Below are 24,982 nucleotides of genomic sequence, written 5' to 3'. Positions count from 1 at the left end.
CTCTCAGTACTATATATATATATATATATATATGTATATATATATATATATATATATATATATATATATATATATATATATATATATATATATATATATATATATATATATATATAGTAATTTGCTTAATATAATATTAAAATGTCTTAACCTGCAAACCCAATATGCTCCTTCTTTGTGAAGATGCTTTTCCCTATGCTGTCCTTTTCCCCATGATATCCTAATGAAGATAATATATTTAGCAATTAAGTCGCTTAAATAACTACAGTGCGATGGGATATACCGTAAAGAAAGTATAGGAAATAAGGTATTCAAAAATAAAAAGGCATGGGAATAGAATTTGGGTCTTATGTAAATTAGATATAACTTTTCACAAAGGTGTGGCAAACACCATATATTTTGATTGGGGTTGATCCGATCAACCCAAAACCAATAATTTATTCCCATTTCATGATAATTATTATGGTGTAAAAAATTTTAACAACGCTTCTAGATTATACCAACTCCGTTGTTACTAATTAAACAATGTGTCCCTGACGTGGATCTTTTAGTTTTGGACCTTCCGAGTTTGTTTGATTCTTATGCTTTTCTGTAAGTAAATTCTTACCTTTATCTTCCATTAAACAAAATCAGTTCTTTGTAAGCAAGAAAATAGCAATTAAAATTAGAAATGAGCGATCATTAACACCCACTGCAATTTGCCGCTTACTTGAAAAGAATTGGATATTATAAATCCCAGTTTACGACAAGACTCTAATCATAATTTTTTTTTGCGATTTAAGTGCGGCTGGCCTCTACCAAACCTACAATATCTAATTCTTTATTTTTGAAATTTTTGAAAAAATTGCACACTATTTTTTTCAGTTTCAGAATAGGAAAAACAAAACAGACACAATTTCGGTAATAGGTTTTCCGAGGTCCGTTTTCTTTCTGCATATCACTCTCAATTCTGGTGAATCTATGTTCTAGGTTATACAATTCAAGTATGTCCGTTACTTGCTTTAGCTGTGGTGAACTGGTGAAATCCGTTTTCAAACCCTATCGATATTTGGTCGTATTTTAGAAGATATAGGAAATAGCAACATTGTTAGTTCTCAGTTGAACTCGCCATTCCGAGACTAGGCCAGATAATAGGCCATTCCGAGACTAGGCTCAGCTAAAATTCAAAGTTGATAGTAAATACTAGGTTTTAGTAGTGGGCAGTAAATCGTAAATCGGTAAGCTACTTGTCTGTTATAGTGCCTATGTATACAGAAGCTAAGTGGAACCGATTTTTCTGTTAGTTTCATTCAGCTTAGCGTGAGACACAGAATAGACAGAATAGATGGAAAATATATAATTTGGACTATATTTCCACATTGGGGGGGGGGTAGAGTATTTTGACAGTGTAAAGTTAGAAAACAATTCTTACTTCATAATATGCAGAATAATTGTATCGAACATATTTTGCATGCAGACCCGCTCGACTTTACCCCCCTAATGTGCAAATATACAGCCCAAACTTGTTAATAAAGTATTATAATTTCATCATACTTTGTGATATTTCATTAGGAATGAGTATCAGATAAACAATTTTTACTTTATACTTAGCTTCTATATACATAGGCGCTATAACAGACAAGTACCCTTAAATTATACCTAATATCTTAACGGGGGGGGGGGGGGTGACAAAAGTTCTTTCCTAATCTGCGCCAGTGTCTGTTTGTTTTAAGTTTTAATTGTTTTTTAATTCAACACGCACAAAAACTTGTCTTAACAATTTATTCGAGAGACAAGGGTTTGAGAGAAGTCTGGATTTGAGGGTGGGTAATCTGTTTAAACATATTTTAGAATTGGGGGTTTCTCAAATTGGCTTCCATAGAACATATCGATCTCTAATTTTAGGGCTTTGTCTTATGGACATGCGCAGAAAGAATCAGCTAAGTGTGATTGCCCTAAAAATTACATTTTTTTTAATTTAAAAGATAGTGAACCAATTAGGCTTCTAAAATCTCGAACTTTTAAATAAAAGGTTGGCACCCTTTTTTCAGAATTTAGGGATATCTGCACAGACCAAAGTGTAAGGGAAAAACCAAGCGAGCCTTCATCTAAAAAAATTCAAATTTTCAAATACATAGTATATTTTTCAATGCTGAGGCCAACTTACCCCCCCCCCCATCTTGCATACACAATAAAAAAAACTGTCTGCAAAGCTGCCTTTAAATAATTTTTACTTTGGATGGTAGATTAATTTGAGATCCGTAACAAATTTTGAATAGGAAATTTTCCAATTATTCTTCGGCAATAAATTTCCAAAATCGTTCATAAATTTGGCATAAATCATAAGCCTTTGCTGCTTTAATCAAATTGACCCCCCCCCCCTGCCTTAACATATACACTATATTTCTTCCTACAAATCTGTCAGAAAAATAAATGTTGGCTTTTGCTGGTAGATCTAATAGAGATATGTACTAAATTTAAAATAAGAAATTTTCTAAATTTTTCTAAAAAACATTCTTCGCCTTGAAACTGTCAAGTTTGTTCATAATTTAGACGTAGGTTAAATATTTTCACTTTTTTATCACATTAACGCCCCCCGACACTGAAAAAACTTCCGTGGACTTACTTGCAGAACAAAATTTTGCTTTCGATAGTGGATTTTACAGAGATGGGTAGAGAGCTTAGAAAATAAAATTTTCCCATTTATTTCGAAAAAGAATTATTCGCCTAGAAAATTTCAAATTTGTTCACAACTTTGACCTCAATCATACATTTTTGCTACTTTGACCAAATTGCTCCCCCTCCCTCTATAATGAAAAAAACCTCTGCGTAAAATGAATTTTACTTTTGACAGTAGATTTCACAGAGAGACGTAAAAAGTTTGAAATTGGAAACACTGGAAAAAATCAACATAAAACCGTTAGGACATAAAATAAAAGCATGCTAACTCATTTCAAGTCAATGTCTAACACCCGTAAAACTAAGCAATAAAGACTCACTAATGTTAGTTTAACACCATAAAATGGTCGCCAGACTAGTAATTTAACCATATCATTAATTCAGTGGCTTCCGCCACCATGATAGCAGACGCCCTTTCGTGTTGATGCACCTTAAAAGCTTTTCTGAGTTCATTATCAACAAAACTTCAATGAAGATTAATATCCAATCCTTTTTTGGGATGGATTTAATACAACAACGGTTATGGACAAATGAGCAAAGTATTTATACTGAATTCTCCTGTTTATTCCGAATGATATTACTGTTCTTGAAGAAATCATGAGCAGCAAAAAATGCCTAGAATATACAGGGGCGTAGCTCCAGCATTTTTATGGGGGGGGGGCAAGAGGGGTTTACATCCCGAGTCAAGGGCATGTGATATATCAAATTTTTTCTTCAAATTATTGGGGATAGCAACTGCCTCCCTCCTTGCTTCCACCAAACGACGCCACTGAAAACACACAATCTTGGTTCGGTCTGATCCAAGCACACTCAATTGCAGATATCGACTCTTTCAGTTCAAAAGGCAGTACCATCATATTCAGTTGCGGTTCTGGCCTCTCTTGAGCCCGGGACAAGATCTTGATTAGCCCCACCCTCTGTCTTGCAAATATTTTCAGGCCAAACTATAATTAAGTTTTCGTTTAGTAACAAAATGTTTCATTTTTTTAAATATTACTTTTCTTGCTTTATATGGGAAGAGATATGGGAAAATGTTTAATTTAATATTCAATTTGCTTATATGTAATGCTAACTGTGCCCTCTACTTTATTTTAATGAAAAGAAAATTTCAAAAATGTTAAATTATCATAAATGTTAGATTATTTATTCCCCCCCCTACTTTTCTGCACCGGGGCGAGTGCCCCCTCTGTCAGCCCCTAGAACCGCCCCTGATCCTTTTTGAGAAGCTCATTTTTATTCGTCTTCATAAAACTTGCAAATCAGTTTACTTAATTGGAACGTTCTCTTTCCATTACTTTTTTTCGTAATTGAATCCGTCTTCTGTTTATTCGAACAGGGGGAATAAAACAATAATATGCTTAAGTAACTTAATAAATAGCTGGATTTAATGCTTCTTACAGTAATTTCCAAAAAATAGCTGCATAGCGGATGTTGACGGCGGTTTGTCATTTCAAATTTGGGTCAATTTACTTTATTTGTCTATAAATAAAGATATTCAACAGACACGTATCTCACAGACATCTAATGCAATTTAGAAGTTCTTCAAAAAGAAGTTATTACAAAAGGTTTTTCTAATGGTTTTTGTCTATTATTTTTTTTTGTGCGCTAATTTAGGAAATAAAGTTGGTAGGACTTAGTCAAAATATTTGCCTCCCTAGATGGATCTGTGATCTTCAAATACTTGAAGAACCAGGAAATTTGTCAAGTAAAAGAAGAAAACGTACTTCGAAGAACCAAGGAAATTAAAATAAAAACACCTGTTGATCCCTGAACCGATCTTAGGTTTATTAATAACTGAAAATCATGACTTTCTAAGACTTTTCTGTTGGCTGTTTCAAAATTACGAAGTTATTAGGAGAGCATCATCTTTCTGTCAGTGTTGTCACGTCACCACAAAATTATTGAGCAAATCAAATTAGTTACATTTAATAACACTTTTCACCAGTAAAAATTCAAACATTAACAATCCATTGATTCCCAAAGAGAACTATACATTCAAAGGAAATCTTCATCTCCTTCACCTGCTTGATGCCATATGCTTTCAGCTTTTTGGTTTATTTTGCACCCATGTTTATTTTTTGTTAAATTGGTGCCTGATAATGGAGCAAAAACTGAATATGGAGGTTTTTTTAATTAAGAGTTGAATTCCCAATTTTTCTAGTTTTGTAGTAATATATATTTACTGAAATTTCCAATTAACCAAATATACAGATTTATGTGGTGCTTTATGGTTACAATTAGGAAAAAACGAAACGTTTTTATATTCGTATTAAAATATTAATTCGATGGAAGGCAACAAGCAAAAGGAAAGTGAAGAACACTATCTGTATGTCTGCTGTGCATTTAAAGGCAAAGGTTCAGCATCCTTCCCACAGTAACAGAGTGAAACACAGTTGCTAATGAAGTGTTCACATTCAGGATATGACGAAGCGTCAACTAGGAACTGTAAGTCCCCTTGACACCACTACAGAAGATCAAGGTCTAACGGTGCAAACCCCAAAGATCAGCTGCTACCTTTAGAGGCAAGATACGATGTGGCGTTCTCTTGTCTTCTATGAATACATTCATTTCTGAGAAATGCATCTTTCTAATAAGCTTTTTCTTCCAGTACCACGGTCTGTCATCAGCAAGACAAAGGCACAGGCACCTAGATAGCTCTAATTACCAGAAGATGAAAAAATATAGGAAATACCCCTTAATATGTGTTACTTCGTGGATTTGATGCGTCTGGCGTTACGAAGTATGTTTGCGAAAAAACAAAACAATGACGTAAGGGAAAGTTCAAAAATTTTAGCGCGACCTCAACTCTTAATGAACTAGCGACAATAAGGGCTCTTACCTTAAACGTACCTAATACTACTACTACTACTACTACTACTAATAACTCACTGCAGCACCAAGCCGCCTGAGGCCAACACAGCTACGCACGCTCCTCCTCCAACCTAATCTATTTAAAGCCTCCCTCTTTACACCCTCCCAGGAAGTTCCCATTTCCTTTAAATCTTTATTTATGACATCCTCCCAGCCCAGACAAGGACGACCTGCTTTCCATGTAGCCCCAGACGGTTGGCCAAAAAGGACAATCTTCGGTAATCTGTCATCCTTCATCCGTAGAACGTGGCCTAGCCATCTCAACCTTTCTTTCATTATAGCCCGTAACGTACCTAATGAGGATGAAATAATACTTTCATTACAGGTCAGAAAGTAATTGCTTATAAGAATGTTTGGGTTTCGGTTTAATATTGAATTGACTAATTAATAACCTTAATATTGACTAGCCATCTCCTCTTTTTAGTATTGACTTGACTACTTATAATACTGACTTGACTTCTAGTAGTCACGACTTAACAACTTGACTAATAGTAACATTGACTTGACTACTTAATAACTTGAATATTTACAAACAACCTCCTCTTCTTAACAACTTCAAATCTATCTTAAATCGATTTCTCCCTTAGACTTCAGATGTCAGAGTATTTAATCAATTGCTTCAATTGCCACTCCCTCACAATTTTCACTGTATTTTTTATTATTATTATGTTGGCGTTTGAGAATACCAAAAGAAGAAGACGAATATATGGAACTGAATTTAATCCCAGATCCACTAGGCAGGAGTAATAAAAACAATAGAAAGTATTAATGTTCTGTCCAACAAACTAATAGCAAGTTCGATTTTTTCAAGGCAGTATACAAGTTTTTCAATCGATCACACAATAAGGATATTATGCATTAAACACTTTCTAAACAAGAATATACTAAATATATTTACCTATTAAATTTCCAAATAGTTTCCAAGTTTCCAAAAAGAGCAGTTATCTGCTCTTGGCTTAAAGGGATATCTATTGTACAGTCTTTCCAATAGCGAAGGTAGCCCTAGAAATTACAGTTAATTCAATTAGTTGGAAATATAATAGGCTACTAAATTACAGCCCTGATACTATTCGGAAATAACATTGAAAAAGGCATCCACCTCAAAGAAACCTTTAACTGAGAAAATTAGTTTTATTTTTTAGAACCACACAACTGTCATAGAGATTTTCGCAGCAAATGCCCTAAACACTATAAATAATTTCTTACAAAAAATTTAAAGATTGAATAAGTAAACACAAAAAATATTGGTGAGTAAATGCTTAGAATTTACTTGTTGGAACAAGATAAAAGTCAAAAGGACAGACGGGAGTACCTTCCATTGCCCGTATACACTTTCTAGGGGTGTACTAAGGACGGAGAGGGGCAGCTCTCATCATCAAAGGGTTTTGTTTTGTTTTTTCTTAGGCAGTAGGGTTGAGCTTCTTTTCGGACAAATGAATATTTTATAAGAAGGTACCCGTCCAAGTGAAGAAAAGTTTAAAGAAAAAATTTCAGACTTTCTCCGGCTTTACTAATTGATATAGCAGGGCACGTTGATAAATATAATTTAAAGACCTTAAAAAATTTGCATAGTTTGATTCGATTTGTATTAGTAGACCTCTGACAAAGTCTAAATAAGTTGAGTCTCGAGCAGAATGAAATTCAAAAGTAGAAACTAGAAAAATTGCATCCAAGGAGATTCAAAGCTTTGGACCTAGAAGTAGAAAGTATACTTAGGATCCGACAAAAACACTTTCAAACATCCAGGGATGCAAAATTGGGGCACTGGAGGGAGGAAACCCAGGGCAATGGGTCTACAAATGTTGTTTCTTTTGAGAAGCAGCAAACCGAAAATGGGCAAAATATTGATAAATGAACCTATTTTTGAACTTCAGATTTTGTAGCTAAGGGTCGACGAAAAAAAAATAAATTAATACATACAGGATTGGCACGTAGACAATTAGGAAGAATAATAAAAATATTGTTGATGAGTCCAAAGAATTAATCAGGAGTTTGAGTTTTCTATACAAGTATCAACTTGAAGCTTAGTCTAATTAAGTGGTCAGAATGACATGTAGCAGAGTTTTATTTTCACTTTTACTAGTCATTTTACTTTATACGATGAGGTAGTCTTGTGATTCCTTCCCCCTTCCCCTGAAGTCTAGTAGCTACAAAGTTCGCCAGTATTTTGCAGTTTTGAAGAACTCCCCTCCTCCCAAATAAATAGACATCGACTTTCCTGGTGATAGTACTGATTTAAAAACCCTTGAATCTCCTCCTAAGATGAATACAGCTCTAATAGATATGCTGCGTTTACATTAGGGTGTCAAACATAAAAGGGAGAATGAATATGCAGACTAGGAGGTGCTGACTTCTCGTCACCTGATATACATCTCAGAACGACACGTGTGCCACACAGTTGCACCACATTTGGGAGAGTTCCGTAACGCTTTGCACAGTTACCAAGGCCCTTGTTACACTCTCCAATAGGCTAGGCACGCGCCACCTGGTGTACATACTTTCCGAAAAAGAGCGACCCCTCGCATAGGGATTGCTAAAAATACAAAATACATTATATTCTATGTGCTAAAGCTATTAAAAGTTAAAAAATTGCCCATGTTATCTTTCAAACCCACAATGTTATTTGAAACTACCATAAAAATAAATATGCTAATTTAAGGAACAAGGACTAAAAGGCCCAAAACAAAGAAAGTTCGTGTTTTACTTGTTGTTCGGCCGTGACATAAGTGAAGAAATTGGATAGTCATTTATTGACTTTTAGTATCCGGAGATCCAATGTCAACGTATGTAAATATTTAAATCTTCGACGGATTTATTGAACTATAAAAAGGACTTTCGTTTCTCTTGGGGTCCTCTAAGCAAGTTAGGAAAACAGTGGAGATAAACAACTTTTTTTTTTTTTTTACCAAGGCTTTGATATCCAAATACTGCTCCTTTCCTGATTAAATAAAAAAATACTAATTTTTTTTAGCTGAAAGTAAGGAGCGACATTAAAACTTAAAACGAACAGAAATTACTCCGTATATGAAATGGGTTGTCCCCTCCGCAATCCCTCGCTCTTTACGCTAAAGCTTTTAATTGTTTTAAAAAGTAGAATCGTGGCAAAGAGTCAAACTTTAGCGTAAAGAGCGAGGGATTGCGGAGGGGACAACCCATTTCATATACGGAATAATTTCTGTTCGTTTTAAGTTTTAATGTCGCCCCTTACTTTCAGCTAAAAAAATTAGTTTTTTTTTATTTAATTTCTGAACGTTTTTGAATTAATGCATGTTTGGTTTTGGCTCTCCGCACATAAATTATTAAAATGAAATTTTTATATTAATTCTTTTTTTTGGCTAAATGGCTTTCTCTTAGTTTTGATCAGATGATTTTGAGAAATAAGAGGTGGAGAAGGAGGCCTAGTTGCCCTCTAATTTTCGGTTACTTAAAGAGGCAACTAGAACTTTTAATTTGTAACGAACGTTTTTATTAGTAAAAAATATGCGTAACTTAAGAATTAACTTACGTATCAAACTTTCATAATCTTATATTTTTATTATGTATACGAGGGGGTTTGTACCCTCGTTAATACCTCGCTCTTTACACTAAATCGTAAGTTTTGCCCCAATTCTTTAAGAATGACCCCTGAATCAGAAACGCCGTAGAATAAATAGTTGAAATTACTAAAAATACTTTAGCAGTAAAGAGCGAGTTATTTATCTCCTCCTAAATACCTCGCTCTTTATGCTAAAGTATTTTTAGAACCCCTCATATGCATAATAATCTCTGTTCGTTTTAAGTTTCAATGCTACTCCTTCTTTTCATTTGAAAAAACTTTTCATGTTTATTTTTCATTGTTTTCTTATAGTAATGCTAGAAAATCCTGCGCCCTTTTCAATGAAAGTTTCTTCCCCCATGACAGATTCCTCCAAGGAAAGATCCTCCAACATAGCCCCCTCCCCTCAGCCCCACCCCCAAACAAAATAAAACCCCCCTGAAAACGTCTGTACACTTCCCAATAACCATTACTATATGTAAACACTGGTCAAAGTTTGTAACTTGCAGCCCCTCCCCCAGGGATTGTGGGGGAGTAAGTCATCCCCAAAGACATAGTTATTATGGTTTTCGACTATGTTGAACAAAATGGCTATCTCAAAATTTTGATCCGTTGACTTTGGGAAAAAATGAGCGTGGGAGGGGGCCTAGATGAACTCCAATTTTTTTGGTCACTTAAAAAGGGCACTAGAACTTTTCATTTCCGTTAGAATGAGCCCTCTTGCGACATTCTAGGACCACTTGGTCGATACGATGACCCCTGAAAAAAAAAAAATAAACACGCGCCCGTGATTTGTCTTCTGGCAAAAAATACAAAATTCCACATTTTTGTAGATAGGAGCTTGAAACTTCTACAATAGGGTTCTCTGATACTTTAGGGGGTGTTTCCCCCTATTTTCTTAAATAAGGCAAATTTTCTCAGGCTCGTAACTTTTGATGGGTAAAACTAAACTTGATGAAACTTATATATTTAAAATCAGCATCAAAATGCGATTCTTTTGATGTAGCTATTGATATCAAAATTCAGTTTTTAGAGTTTTGGTTACTATTTGGTTTGATAGTGGATAATTAACAACAAATCAAGCTTAGTATTTGTAAATTTATTTATTTAAATCATTTTATAAAAACATGTTATTTAACATCAGATGTATTGAAAATGTTGGTTCAAGTTAAGACAAGTTCATTTCTTTAGGAATTCGAATAAATCAAACAGTCCGTGGTAACGATCTGTAAGTAAGGATAAAAACTCTAAAAAACGGAATTTTGATACCAATAGATACATCAAAAGAATTGAATTTTTATGCTGATTTTGAATATAGAAGTTTCATCAAGTTTAATGTTACCCATCAAAAGTCAAGGACCTGCAAAATTTTGCATTGTTTTGAAAAGGGGGGGGGGAACCCCTAAAAATCATACAATTTAATGAGAATCATATCATCGGATTCAGCGTATTAGAGAACCATACTGTAGAGATTTCAAGCTCCTATCTGCAAAAATATAGAATTTTGTATATTATATCAGAAAAAAATATCACGGATGAGTGTTCATTTGTTTTCCCTCCAGGGGTGATCGTATCGACCCAATGGTCCTAGAATGTCGTGAAAGGGCTAATTCTAACAGAAATTAAAAGTTCTAGTGCCCTTTTTAAGCGACCAAAAAATAGGAGGGCAACTACGCCCGCTCCCACGCTAATTTTTCCCCAAAGTCACCAGATCAAACTTTTTAGATAGCCATTTTGTTCAGCATAGTCGAAAAATCTAATAACTATGTCTTTGAGGACAACTTAATCCTGCACAGTTCCCAGGGGAAGGGCTGCAAGCTACGAACTTTGCCCATTGTTTACATATAGTATTGATTATTGGGAAGTATACAGACGTTTTCAGGGGGATGCTTTCTGGTGGGGGGGGGGGGGTGGGGGATTCGGTTACGTGGGAGCATCTTTCCATGCAGAAATTTATCATGGGGGAAGAGAAGTTCCATGAAGGGGACGCTGGATTTTCCAGCATTATTCTAAAAAAACAATGAGAAATAAAATTAAAAAGGTTTTTTCAACTGAAAATAAGGAGCACCATTAAAACGGACAGAAATTATTACGTATATGATGAGATTCATCCCCTGCTTCAAAAGAGCTATTTATTCTAATTCAACGGCCTTAGTGATTCAGGGGTCATTGTTAAAGAATTGGAACAAAATTCAAACTTTAACGTAAAGAGCAAGGTATTGACGAGGGGGTGAGAACCCTCATATACGTAACACACGAATAAAAACGAACCTTTATAAAAACACACGAATATTAAAGTTCGTTATGTAAGTTAATTCGTAAATTACGTATATTTATTACTAATAAAAACGTTCGTGAATAAAACTAAAAGTTCTAGTGGCCTTTTTAAGTGACCCAAAATCTTGGAGGGCAACTATGCCCCCCCCCCCCTATTTCTCAAAATCGTCCTATCAAATTTTGAGAAAGTCATTTAGCCAAAAAAGTAAAATTAACATGCACATATCGTTTTAATTATTCATGTACGGTGAGCCAAAATTAAAACCTGCATTAATTCAAAAACGTTCAGAAATTAAATAAAAAAGAACAAGTTTCTTAACTGAAAGTAAGCAGCAAGATGAACACTTAAAACGAACAGAAATTATTCCGTATATGAAAGGGACCCTCCCCTCTTCAACGCCCCATTCTTTACGCTAAAGTTTGACTCTTTCTCACAACTCTACTTTTTAAAACAATAAAAACCTTAGCGTAAAGAGCGGGGCATGGAGGGGGGACAGTCCCTATGCGGAGAATTGGCGATTTGGAGGAAAGGAGAATTGTTTCCTACTGAACGGGGCACATGAGACAAAAAAGTAAGTGCAAAAATTCGTGGCATCTAATTTCTACCAGACCAGCGTTTTGTTCTTCGATAAACGTAGTCGTTCGATTGACCCGTTATGTCGGTCACCTGGAATTCAGAAATAATACAAAAAAGAAAGCTGTGCTTCGAATATGACTCCTAAAAGCTTACAGAAATTGCACAAAAAATAAGATAAATATTTCACGAAAAATGATTGTATCACATTGACATTACACTAATATTTTTTTCGGCTTCATTCTCGTCTTGGTTCTACTGGTTCTCAACTTTGTCTGAGCAGTTCTCGCCGAAACATTCTGAAGAGGCAGGAATGCATCTCAGCCAAGATCGTCGACATGATCATCTTGCTTTTTGAAAACCCGGTTTTTACGTGCACGTGATGCAACTAAGCAGCCGCCCTGGTGCAGGTTTCGCGTATATTATAACTGGCATGCGATCAACATCGTGAGGGCGACAACCCTAAGTGATAGCGTCTAGACTGGAAGGATTTCCATTCCACTCAGCTATCCAAACGAAGACTATATGCAAGGGGTATCGAGTAGATAAGAATGTGGGTTAAAGTCGTTCAGGATTTCAAAGGGTACCGATGTCAATAGTATGCTGACGAAGAGCTTGTGTCATAGGAAGAGGAGCATTTCATCCTTCTCTCCCGTCTTAGCCTTACATGAGCAGCACCAGCTCTCAAACTTCAACCAGTTAATCTTTCAACTTTCTATTTTGGTTGGCAACACTGATGCAGCTTCGAGAAAAAGCTAGTCGCGTTTTGCAGTCGCCCGCCCGACAAGATTACTAAAACGATGTAGTATCGCCGAAATGTCACAGCCGAAGAAGGCATGCGAGAGCAGAATGCCAGCTGCAGCATCACCGGGGTTATGCTTCACTTCAAAATCCTGAAATGCTTCGCGCAGGGCTTGCTTTCAACTAGGTAGAAAAGTAGGTAAGTAGTTTTCGTTTGTCTCATCGACCAGCAGAGCCCATCAACCTGCATCGCAACCAACAACCAAGGCTCTTCAAGCTGTAGGGAAAGTAGCAAAATGAACCTCTGTTTGCTTAATTTATCGGTAAGAAAATCTTCCTTCATACCCGAAAGTGGCATAGAAGATGTCTAGTGAATTTCACACCCAACGATTCCTTTAGTTCTTCTTAGATGAGCGCGGTCTTTATTCAAAGATCGGCAGCTCCGTCCGTCAAGGATAACTTGTAAATTTTTAAAATGTTGCAACAAGTAAGCCAAATACTTTCCGTAAATGGCCATATATGATGGCTCTAATTGCCATGGTATCCTGTGCAGCAACCACCCCCCCCCCATCAACAAAACAATGGCGAGAAGGGCTGGGGGACACTTGCCAAAACTGGAGTTTTTTTTGCATAGACTTGGTAGCATTCAGGTAATTTAAGCGGAACGAACTTAATGTTTCGGATAAGTATTTGGGAGAACTGATAATCCAGATTTCCAACAAGCTTGACAACCGATTTCCAATCAACTGAATAGACAAAAAGACCGATTACAAATAAAGCCAGTTAAACTATAAAGGCCCCAGTTTCAAAATCTAACGATTTGTGGGATTTTCCCTCGTTTCGTCTCTCTTTTTGCGTATCCGCAAATTAACCTACGCCCCTCGAAATGAGTTTCTGCTTTCTCGTATATCATAGTGCTTGTTGCAATTTAAACACAAAAATTCTTGTGTAGCACTAAAGGCGTGAAAAATCTTCATTTAAAACCTGACACTAAACCATTTTAAGTTCTATTATTGGAAATAGTATTATTAACCAAGCAGGGAGTCAACCTAGAGTAGTGGTATTTTTCCCTTCTTAATAGATTCTTTTTGCACAGGCTCCGATTTTGCAAAACACATTTTCTGCATTTTTCACTGAAAAACGTATTTTGGTATTTTATTGGAAAAACAACAAAGTCACCTTCTAGATATTGCAAACAATATTCTCCTCCCTACATTTCTTTGAATTCACTGTAATCTAGGATCCTAATTTAAGGTGACTTTTCTAATTATTTTCATTTGCTTTAGGAGACTATTGATAAAGTTGACAATTTGTATATACTTCTCTTGGAAATGAGTTGTTTCCTTCTGTCAATCAACATGGAAATTTATTTGATTCCCTCTGGAACAGATTTAGTATGTTAGAAATATCTCAGAAAATTTTGTCTTTTTACAATGGCCTTTATGAATTTCACGAACTGGTACAGTATACATTAAGGACCAACTCATTAGCTCACATACACTATTTGGAATACTTAAAGATTTTGAAAACTACCAATACATGATTGGAGATAATAAGTGGTGTTGAGATGAAATAACTCACAAAACTGGGGCCCAGTCTTTTAGAATTATTGCGAAAGTCCAATCACTTGGGGTTGAACACATTTGTTCCGAAAATTCGGGCCAGTCAATTGATAAACAGTATCCGCATAAGCAAGCAAAGTTGATTTTAAAGGGTTCATGGAATAGGATGGGGAAGGCCCCCTGGGTGGAAATCAAGCTGCAAATCGTAGAATAAACGAAACGGAAAAGTAGTCGCTAGTATTTCGGAATGGGAAGATATTGCGGGGAGAGAACTCAAAAGGAAGTGGCAGAAGCTGGCGGTACGTTTGAGGGGCAAATTAGAGCAAGAAGATACGCAAGAATTCATCTGGGGAGGAGGGGTAGTGTTTTAAATCACACTACAGACTGAAACAAAAGATGCTATTTCGATCGGAAGTTGAGAGTTCTAGGGCCTTTTTGAGTCAAAAGCGATTGGAGAGCAACCAGACCCTGTTCTAGAGTCTTTGTTTGATATCTGGTCCTTTTATAACCTCTTGAGACATCCGATCAACATTTCAAAGTGCCCATTCCGTTCAAGGTAATAGAAAATATCATTAAATTTGCATCCAAGGATGATATAGCCCCCAGAGCCCCTGGGTAAGGGCGTTAAAGTATGCGAACTGTCAAATTTTACATATACATTTTACAATGGAAAAAGGGGGATATGCTTGATCTTGGGAGCTCGGTGGCGTAAAACCTTCCGGGATTTTTTTTTTTTTTTTGGTCAAAAATATTATCAGCATTTTACATCAGGAAGCGAAAGGGGTTCGGGTTCTAAGGATGCGCCCAGTTTTTCCCGATCAATTTGAAACCAACAGCCGTAAGTCCTTATGCCAAAAAGACTAAAGTACAGACACATTATTTAATGGATCAATCCCTTTGAAATTGGTCCCTCCTCAAACAAAAGGGGCTCAAAAATTCCGAATTAATTTGAAGCTTAAAGCCTGAAGTCCTCGTGCCAAGGGGACTAATGAACAAAAATATATTCAAAGGATTGGACCCTTTGAAATTAGCCCCTCCTCGAACAAAGGGGGCTCAAAATCGCACTTGACACTTATATGAAACTTTGGAGTAAGGGGACCAAAAACCAGAAGGAAAATAAAAAAATATGGCTTCCCCACAAATGCAGCTCCAAAAAAAAGCACAAGAAATTATTTTTCACATCCCACTTCAAATGGAAGGAACTATTTTAGGAACTTGGGAGGGGGACCGGTCGATTGAAAACTGACATTTATTATTCCCTTTTTAAAGGATGAAAGCTATTGGAGGACAATCAGCCTCCCGCTCGGTTGGTTTTTGCTATCCGGCTTATCTCTAACTTCTATTATATCGACCCAAATTTTGACATATCAGTTTCGTTCAAAAACTTCAAAATTTTTCATAGAAGTTGATTTTTGAATTAAAATCAAGTTGACATCAATCCATGGCTAATTAGAGAAAAACCCAAAATAGATAGTATGAGTGAGAGGCACAGCTGGCGTAAGCCTTTTTCAGGAATGTATAAAAGTGACGTCATTTTCACTTGTTGATAGATAGTCTATCATCCATCAATCCGGGGTTGATATCACCCCACAACCCCTATGTTAAGTTTTACCTTATCCTGCAATAATATATCAGCCCTCCCAAAAAAACACGGAGAAAAAAACAATTAAAGTAAAAAAAATGTAAAAATAAATACTACAAGACATTCTACACCATATGTTCTGCCTGTATTTTCGAATATTAATAAATATTCCCGAATTACTTCTTTTTTGTCATACTTTCTCTGTGGCTGTTCGCTCAGATGTGCATGCAGCAGAAATTTCCAACGGGTTGTATTATAGGGGGGATCTTCCAGGGGGAAATAAGCCTAATACCCAGCTTTATCGGTAACCTCATGCATATAAAAACTTAATTCTGGGGTGGTTTTCACCGGACATTGGCATAGTTAGTATAATATATATATATATATATATATATATATATATATATATATATATATATATATATATATATATATATATATATATATATATATATATAATATATATATATATTATGTATTTAAAGTATGTTTAATCAACACGAACTTTCGAAACTACGTCTACCATACATCCTGGCGTTTTTAAAAACAAACTTAAGGGGAATGGTGATAAAATGAACTTTACATTATACTTTAGGGTATTGAAGTTTATCTTTATTTTTGAAACAAAATATTTATGTATCTGGGAAAAAGAAACTTATTTTCAAAAAGAAAAAGATAGGTTAGTTTTATTAAAACGGAACGTTCTCTGGCGTATTTTTTCAAAATTTCTTTAATATCAAAATGAGTTGAACTTTGGACACTTTTGAGAACATCCTTCTGAACACTCCATCTTATGGCATTTTAACATTGTCTAGTCGAAGCAGATGCGTTTCAAGTATCCATATGGATACTCTTTTCGTCGCCTATTCCGCGTCGCGTCATCGAGACCTAATCTCTAGAAACAGAAGCAACCAGTCTTCTGATTTCCATACAGAAGGAGGGTTAAATTTCAGCCTCCCCATGAGGGTGACAGAAAAGTCTATCCTCTCAGCAAATATTGAAACAAGTATCTACGTAAAATGCAATTTAACTAGTTTTGGATCGCAAGAATGATGTTCCCAAGTAAAAATTGGAATTGTTGCACCTATCACTGCTTCAAAAGTGGACGTAGTGAAATTTGTGTCTCTTAGGCCTTAGTGAATGAAAAATCAAGTCCATCTAAAATTTACCATGTCTATTTTTCTCTTTTTAGCAGATGTTCTGCTTGCAGAGATATGTATTTTTCTTCTTTTTTTTCATATGTAGCGTGTTTTCATTTATAAGATTGTGTTAGCTTAAAGTAGACAATAGACTCACACCGCGAAGATCAAAAAACGAAAGTTCATTCATTCAAGATGTGGTTTAATTGGAACTTAGACTCCAGAAGAGTTTCATTCTAATGTGCACTTTCGCTCACTTTTTAGTATTTTTGAAAAAAAGGGGGGATGGGGGTCCTGTAGATCCAGCTTGCGATGATTGGCCTCCTCTAGCTCCCGTGTGCAGGTAAATCTGCAGTTTTTGGTTTATTTTGTATCCTTCAGTTATAAATTTTGACTCCCGTATTGACGGATAGGGGAGGGTTCTAACACTTCGGGCCACCTCCTTTATTCCTAGGCTGTTGCCTTGAACTTGTGGCCTAGATTTACAAGAACTCATATCTAAAACTACTCATTTTGACAGTTGAAGTTTGCATTAAAAGATATTTCACGTCAGTAGTCTATTTAAAAACAAAGCAACCATCGCCTTAAGAAGGGTCCGACTGATATATCGGTTGCTATGGGGGTCAGTCGGTGTCACTATCGGTTATGGGAAAAAAACTGGCCAATTTTTGTTTATTTATTTATTTATTTTTGAATGAGCAGCTTATCCAAAAGATGGCGCCAAAATTCCTCGGGTACTTTTTGCTAGTCCAGTCCTTGGGGGCGGAGCCACAAGCTCAGTCAAATTATATTTGTTGTCAATACGAAGCATAACAGTGAAGTAAGCGAACACACAAATGTGCCCCCCCCCCCCTGTTCCATCTAGCATAAGAGGTGTGCCTCGTGGCCACGCAACTCCTTAAATGTATTTCAAAAAATATATAAAATAAAATAAAAAATGTAGTATTGTACCGACAGCAAACCATTAGTCGCAGAGTGCACGTCTCAATGGACTACCTTTAGTCATACAGTGCAGCAAGGTAACATGAGACTGAAGCAGCCTATCATATAAAAAATTACCGTGTTGGTTTTGTGAAGTCTGGCTGACAGAAGTAAATATAATCACAAAAAGCGAGTTTATCACTGTTTCCTAAATCTACTGTATTTGATTTACTTTTGTTATCGTTCTTAACTTATTGTTTACAAAAATTTGTGGAAACTACGATTTACAAGAAAAAAAAAATAATGTTAGACTGATGCTCAGGTGGTGTTTAAGTGTTCTCAGTTTTTCTAAATCTGTTGTTAATAAATCTTTTTCATTGTTTGTAATCCACGGTGAATTATTGAGGATGTTCTTTGGTGTTTAATAGACCAGGGAGAAACATGTGAGCATGAACAAGGGCCGAGAATGCAGAGTTTAAATTTTAGGTAAGTTTCTTTTTCCGGGGGGGAGTATTCATTGGCAACTATATCGGCTGTCAGCAAATGTTAATGTTTTCAATATATATCGCTATTGGAGCCCAGAAATCTATATCGTTCGAGCCCTACCCTTAATATCACATCTTCCCTTTAGTAGACATTTTTATAAGGTATGCAGGCTAAAAGAGAATAAAAAAAAACTTTTAAAATAACTGGAAAAATTTTTTTGGAAGTTCAAAAATGAGACGATTTTCCTGAAAAAAAAAAGAGAAAACATTAGACCATGATTTATCATCAAAGTCATAACTGATATATTTTTTGCTTTTTGAACTTTGCCACCATTTTTTTTTTTTTTTGCAGTCTTATGCGTTTAATTTTTTTCGTCTTCTTTCTTTTATAGCAGTACTCTGAAAAGAGCAGGGAAGTCTAAAAAAAGGTCAACTGTAAGCCTTTTTGTCTGGAAAAAAGTATAAATGCGCAATTATTTTATTAGGAGAGTTGGAGGAAATTGTGAGAAACTCAAGGGTCGTCTGACCCGGATAAATAGATATTACAATTACTTTACTTCAATCGTATCTTACTCTGGTACTTGCCCATTATACAGAACACACTCAAGAACTCTGATCTACAAGATCTGACAAAACCGGTTCAGCTATCTGTATTCGGAGACAATTAGCTCAGGCTCAGTGGAAAAACTACATTGTATGTATATTTGGTATTTTGGTTAGGTATTTAATATATTACAATTGGGGCGGCCTGCTTTCCATAATCTTCTGCTGCAGTCACCATAATTTTGTTAATAAAGTATTATATTTTCATCATATTTAGATGTATTTCATTAGGATTAACCTAACTTCACTTCTTGCGTGTGTTCTGAATAATGGATAAGTACCCCTACGTATTCTTTTCCAGAAGTATCCAATTCCAACTTCGAAATTTAAAGTCTTGAAATCTAAATATAATAAATGTATTAAATTAAATTAAATTTAAATTAAATTAAAAATTAAATTAAAAAAAATAAATTAAATTGAAAATTAAATAGTAAATAAAAATTTATATAAAAATTTAAAACTTAAATATTAAAAATTAAATTTAAAATTAAAAATTAAATAAAATTAAATTAAATTATTCAATAGAAATTAACGTTCAAAATTTTCAGACAGTATGATTATTTGACGCTAGCAAATATGACAGCGAAATGCACAGAAGAAATATGTCAAAGGATCGCTGTGGTAGTAACTTGCATAAAATTCACTTTTTATTTCTGTTTTACCATATTGCCTAGATTCTATCATTGCTATTAAAATAATTTATTTCATTAGATCTCAGCCTACTGTCTCCTACAGCGGAGTTGAACACTCGCTCGGTTCTTATACACCACAGGAATGTACGAAAGACCAGGGGCATGAACGTGGAGCTAGATGCAAGTGTGAGGCCATAAATTTGGAGACACAAGATACTGAGTCAGAACTACGACTGGAGGGCTGGAGTTATAACGATTTATACACCTATGTAAAAGTTTATAGCCCCTTAGCCTCCGTTGGAACAAATCAAACATCAGATATTTTCCATTTTATTACTCATGTCTACCGTTTTGGCTGTGCTCCTTAAACAAATGCTAAAAGATTTAGCCTTCGATAAGCAATTTTGTGCTTCAATAAATATCTCTGTTTTAAGATTTCTGAATTTTGGCAGATGATTAGTTTAATAATATAAGCTTTTAGTTTAAAATAGTCTGAAATAACAGAGAGAAAAATTTCTTTCCTTGGGCACAAATCCTATTTTCAAAATTTATTGAGAGATCGAATAAAATATTTTTAACGTTTTAACAGATTTTTTTCAGGGATTTAATTTAGAAAGAAAATAAAGTTCGGCAAAAATAAATGTGTCCATTTGAATGATGCGGATACAAGGGGTTCTAGTATACACGACCTAAGGCCATATCTAGGGAGGGGTACAGGTTTTACCACCAAATTTTTGTTCGACTCGTAGAGACGTAACGGAAATGCATATGCAAAAAAAAAAAAAAAATCATGCCCTCCCGAAAAAATCCTGGATATTCCCTTGACACAACCAAGCATGGTAGTCTTGATACTGAAGTTATTGAAACAGGTACATGTCTCCCTGCCTCCAATGATATAAACACAGCTATGTAAATGCGACCATAAAAAATGATAGGTATTTAACAGAAGATAACAGATTTAACAGAAGATATGCTGCCTTCAAGATAAATAAAATTATTTAAATTGGCAATGATCCCAATTAAAACTGCTTTTATAATAAGATATCACGGATTGCTTTCACTTTTTTCCTTTAAAAGTAGGCTATTCCTCTTTTTTGGAAATTTCTGTTCGTTTTAAGTTCACCTTCAATGTTCATTTTACCTATGCTTCTTTGACTGTTAAAATTATATCTAAAAAAAAATCTAAAGTTTCACGTTTACACAAGAATCAGGGAACTCAGATTTCAATCAGATGATCTGATTGAAAGATCAATTGAAAGATTGATGGTCAATTTCATATGATCTGCGCAAATACTATTGATCTAAAGCAAGAGAACGATTGCTCTCTCAATTCCTCTCTTTGAATCCTTCTCTATTTCTCCCTCTCAAATCCCTAACTCAGAAGGATCTAGTGAATAACCGGATCAAGTGAATTTCAGCGACCAGCTGAAATTCATCAAATAATTTTGCTTGACCCTTTAGCTTTGAAAAATAAACTACTTCTTTGAAAACTTCAGCTTTAGGGTAGCCCAAAGTTACAATTGGAATCAAACGCTGCCAGAAGAATGCAATGATACAATAAGGAATCAAGCAAAAACAAGTTAACTTTTTTAAATGAAGGTAAAGAGCGACGTTAAAGTTTAAAACGAACATCAGTTGCACAGTATATTGGGTTGACTAACCACTCCTTATGCCCCCATTCTTTATTTTGGCGTTAAGCTCATGATATGTTGAGAATATACTTAGTATTGCAGCTTTGCGTCTTGTAAGAAGAGTGAAAGACTTAGGGGGTCATAACTCCCTCATGTATAGGATAGTTTCTGTTCCTATCTTTCCATGTCGTTCTTTATTTTCGTGTGAGAATTTTCTTTTATTTTATTTCCGTTCATTTCTAGTACCACATTGAGGGTTATTCTAAGTAAATAGAATAATTCTTTTTCCCAAGTAATTTCTATTCTAAGCAATAGAATAACCAGTTTCACAGTGAGAAAGTCAGTCCAATTCTGCTTTCAACTTTGCTTTCTCGAAAGAATAAGATTTAAGTCTACTAACTTGCTACAAACCATCAAAAGAACCGATAAAAACTAATGTCTTTCTATGTACAGAAAACAGTCCAGACTGCAGAAATTGTCGGCACACACCCTTCGATACCAAGTCGCCATGGTTGGCCACCGCCCTTTACAGACACTTCTGCTTCATATGAACATTTTCTCTTCCCTTATCGTGAGAAGATGTGTGATGAGCTTATGATGATATTTCCTGACTACCGAGTGATAGTATTAGAAATCTAGCGGCTACTGCCTCGTTAAGTGTTTATGTAGTATCAAACAGTTCGTGGTAACGAACTGTAAATAAGGAGCGACCCGGCTCAATAGCAACCGAAACTCTAAAAAACGGAATTTTGATGCATTAAATGAATCTGATTTTTATTCTGATTTTAAATATATAAGTTTCATTTAGTTTAAGACCTACTCATCAAAAGTTAAGAGCCAGAGAAAAATGAACCATATTTTCGAAAAAGGGGGGAAAACCCTTAAAAGTCATAGAATCTTAATGCAAATCACACCATCAGATTCAGCACATCAGAGAACCCTACTGTAGACGTTTCAAGCTCCTATCTGCACAAATGTGGAATTTTGTATTTTTTAACAGAAGACAGATCACGGATGCGTGTTTATTTGCTTTTTGTTGTTTTTTTCCCAGGGGTGATCGAATCACCCCAGTGGTCCTAGAATTTTGCAAAGGGGCTCAATCAAACGGAAATTAAAGTTCTAGTGCCATTTTTAAGTGACCAAAAAATTTGAGGGCAAATAGGCCCCAACCCACGCTCACTTTTTCCCAAAGTCACCGGATCAAAATTTTGAGATAGCCATTCTGTTCAGCATAGTCGAAACATCTAATAACTATGTATTTGAGGACGACTTAATCCCCCATAGTCCCCGGGGGAAGGGCTTCAAGTTATGAACTTTGCCCATTGTTTACATGTAGTATTGGTTATTGGTAAGTATAAAGACGTTTTCAGGGGGATTTTTTCTAGTGGGGGTCGAGGTGATTGGGTTATGTGGGAGGATCTTTCAATGGAGGAATTATTCATGGGGGAAGACAATCTCTATTATGGGGGCACTGGACATCCCGGCCTCATTAAAAAACGATCAGAAATTAAATAAAAAGAACAAGTTTACTCAACTGAATGTAAGGAGTAACATTAAAACTTAAAGCGAACAGAAATTATTACGTATATGAGGGGGTTCGTCCCCTCGTCAATACCTCGCTGTTTAGGCTAAAGTATTTTTAGCAATTTCAAAAGAGCTATTTATTCTAATTAAACGGTCTTTATGATTCAGGGGTCATTCTTAAAGAATTGGAACAACATTCGAACTTAAGCATAAAGAGTTTCATAACTATGATTTTTATGTGATAATAAACTAAAGATATTGTATGTCTTCGGCTTGGAGTTGTTAATAAATAAATGAAAAAGCAAATTTTTTTTCAACTGAAAGTAAGGAATAACATTAAAACTTGAAACGAACATAATTTGTTACGTATATGTTTTAAAGATTAAATAAATAAACAATTTATTTTTAACTGAAAGTAAGGAGCAACATTAAAACTTAAAACGAACAGAAATTATTCCGTATATGAAAGGGGCTGTCCCCTCCTCAACGTCCCACTCTTTACGCTATTGTTTTAAAAAGTAGAACTGTGACAGAGTCAAAAAAGAAACGAATTTTAAACGCTATTTCCTCATTTGATGGTTAGTTTAAAATTTGCAGAAATTTGTTTTTGTGTCATGTTTGTGTTCGACGAAACATCTCTTTTTTTGCTTATATATCTAAGAGCTAAAAAGTGAAACTCAATCTGACGAATGCAATGAATACGGAAATGTACCAAAAATTATTGACTATACCATAAAATGACCGAATGTACTGCCTTGTACCAAGATCTCTAAATCATACCGAAAACGGCACAATTGTTTTGCGTTGGCCACGCTGCATTGCAATATCTTTTAATTGTTTACAATATCTCTCCCTGTTTTTACGGCATCTGCAGAATTTTCATTTAGCATTCATGCCACATAATCACCCTGAAGAAGGCACATTGAACAGGCTAACACAAGTGTTCTTCGAACACCATGGACACAGACGATGCCTCCAGCAACTATATGAAAAAACAGGAGCCAGTATTCACAATTATTCATGAGTATCTCGGGAACACTACCTCGTAAATGCTGACACCTCACATATAAGGAATTAGTTAAAGCAGGCCCCCGGCAACGGGAGATAGGAGAGGTAGCCTCCCCCCCCCAATTGGGTCCCTTATTTAGCATTTATGCCAACACGATCAGCCAAAACAAGGCCCATTGAAGAGGCTAACACACGTGTTCTTCGAACACCATGCAAAGATGGACACAGACGATGTCTCCAGCAGCTGTAGGAAAACCCTTAAATGCATCCAAATCTAACAATTTTTCACAATGTTGTGTCGTTTCTAAATAATACCATAACTAGAAACGTATATACGGAGACCCCCAGGTCAACCCATTATCCTCAGAAATGCTATAATACTGCCACCTTCAACAAAAATGATAGGATTCTGCTACGATTAATCGTCCTTTGGACACAAAAAGGAAAATTATATGGATTATAAAGCACAATATAGAGAGAACCGCAAAATTATGGGGTAAGCAAGGGCGTAACCAGGGGAGGGGGAGGTTAGATGGTTTGAACTGCCTCCCCCGAAAGGTTGGTCTTCCTCGTAAAAAACGTAACGAAATGAAAAAAAATTACGCTTTTTTCAGTTTTTTTGTAACCCCCACCCCAGAAAAAAAATATTGGTATGGCCCTGAGTAAAGGTAGCCTCACCCATGGCTTTTAGGGAGTCTCAACCACCTAAATATTTGGTAAAAATTTGTATCCCTATTCTCTCTGTTTTTTTTTTTTATCCACAACTAAATCAATTGCAAGTATTTGATAAAATTCAGTATTTTAATAATGTCACACCTAGTGCTGAAACTTCAAGCCCTTTTATGTTTATCTTGGACCCCATCATAAAAAACAACTCTGTCAATACAACCTCATGACGGGATCACCTTCCCATAATAAATTAGTTTTAATTAACTGATCCTAATCACCATATAAGAGAAAAGGTATTAATTAAACCCTTGTAACAATTATTAAAAAGGGTTGTTTATCTTGACAAGGAACTAATTAGTATTCATAATTTCAAACACTTCTAAAACATTGTGGTAGGTGATAATATCATAGTCAAGCATCACATTTCACAAAAAGCTAAAGACTAGTTTCAGCAGATAACCACCACATCAAAAGGAATGACTACTTTTTCTTGTTCAATCGAACATAATAGTGTTCTTTGTGGATTTATATGAATTATTCAACTAGTAATATTTATATTGAATCATTTTA

The 24,982-nt window shown here is 35.4% G+C and overlaps 1 protein-coding gene across 1 annotated transcript in view; it reads right to left on the bottom strand.

The window, feature by feature from the left end:
* The window catches only part of LOC136027117 (uncharacterized), a 206,140-nt gene that overhangs the window by 44,942 nt on the left and 136,216 nt on the right, over positions 1-24,982 (bottom strand). Inside the window, exon 6 of the mRNA XM_065704071.1 lies at positions 6,428-6,531. Coding sequence (XP_065560143.1) covers positions 6,428-6,531 — 104 coding nt within the window. The remainder of the gene's footprint in view (positions 1-6,427; positions 6,532-24,982) is intronic.

The sequence above is a fragment of the Artemia franciscana genome, chromosome 5 (genome assembly GCF_032884065.1).
Source record: "Artemia franciscana chromosome 5, ASM3288406v1, whole genome shotgun sequence".
NCBI lineage: Eukaryota > Metazoa > Arthropoda > Branchiopoda > Anostraca > Artemiidae > Artemia > Artemia franciscana.
The sequence above is the reverse complement of the archived record's forward strand: the minus strand, read 5'-3'. Positions and strand labels throughout refer to the sequence as shown.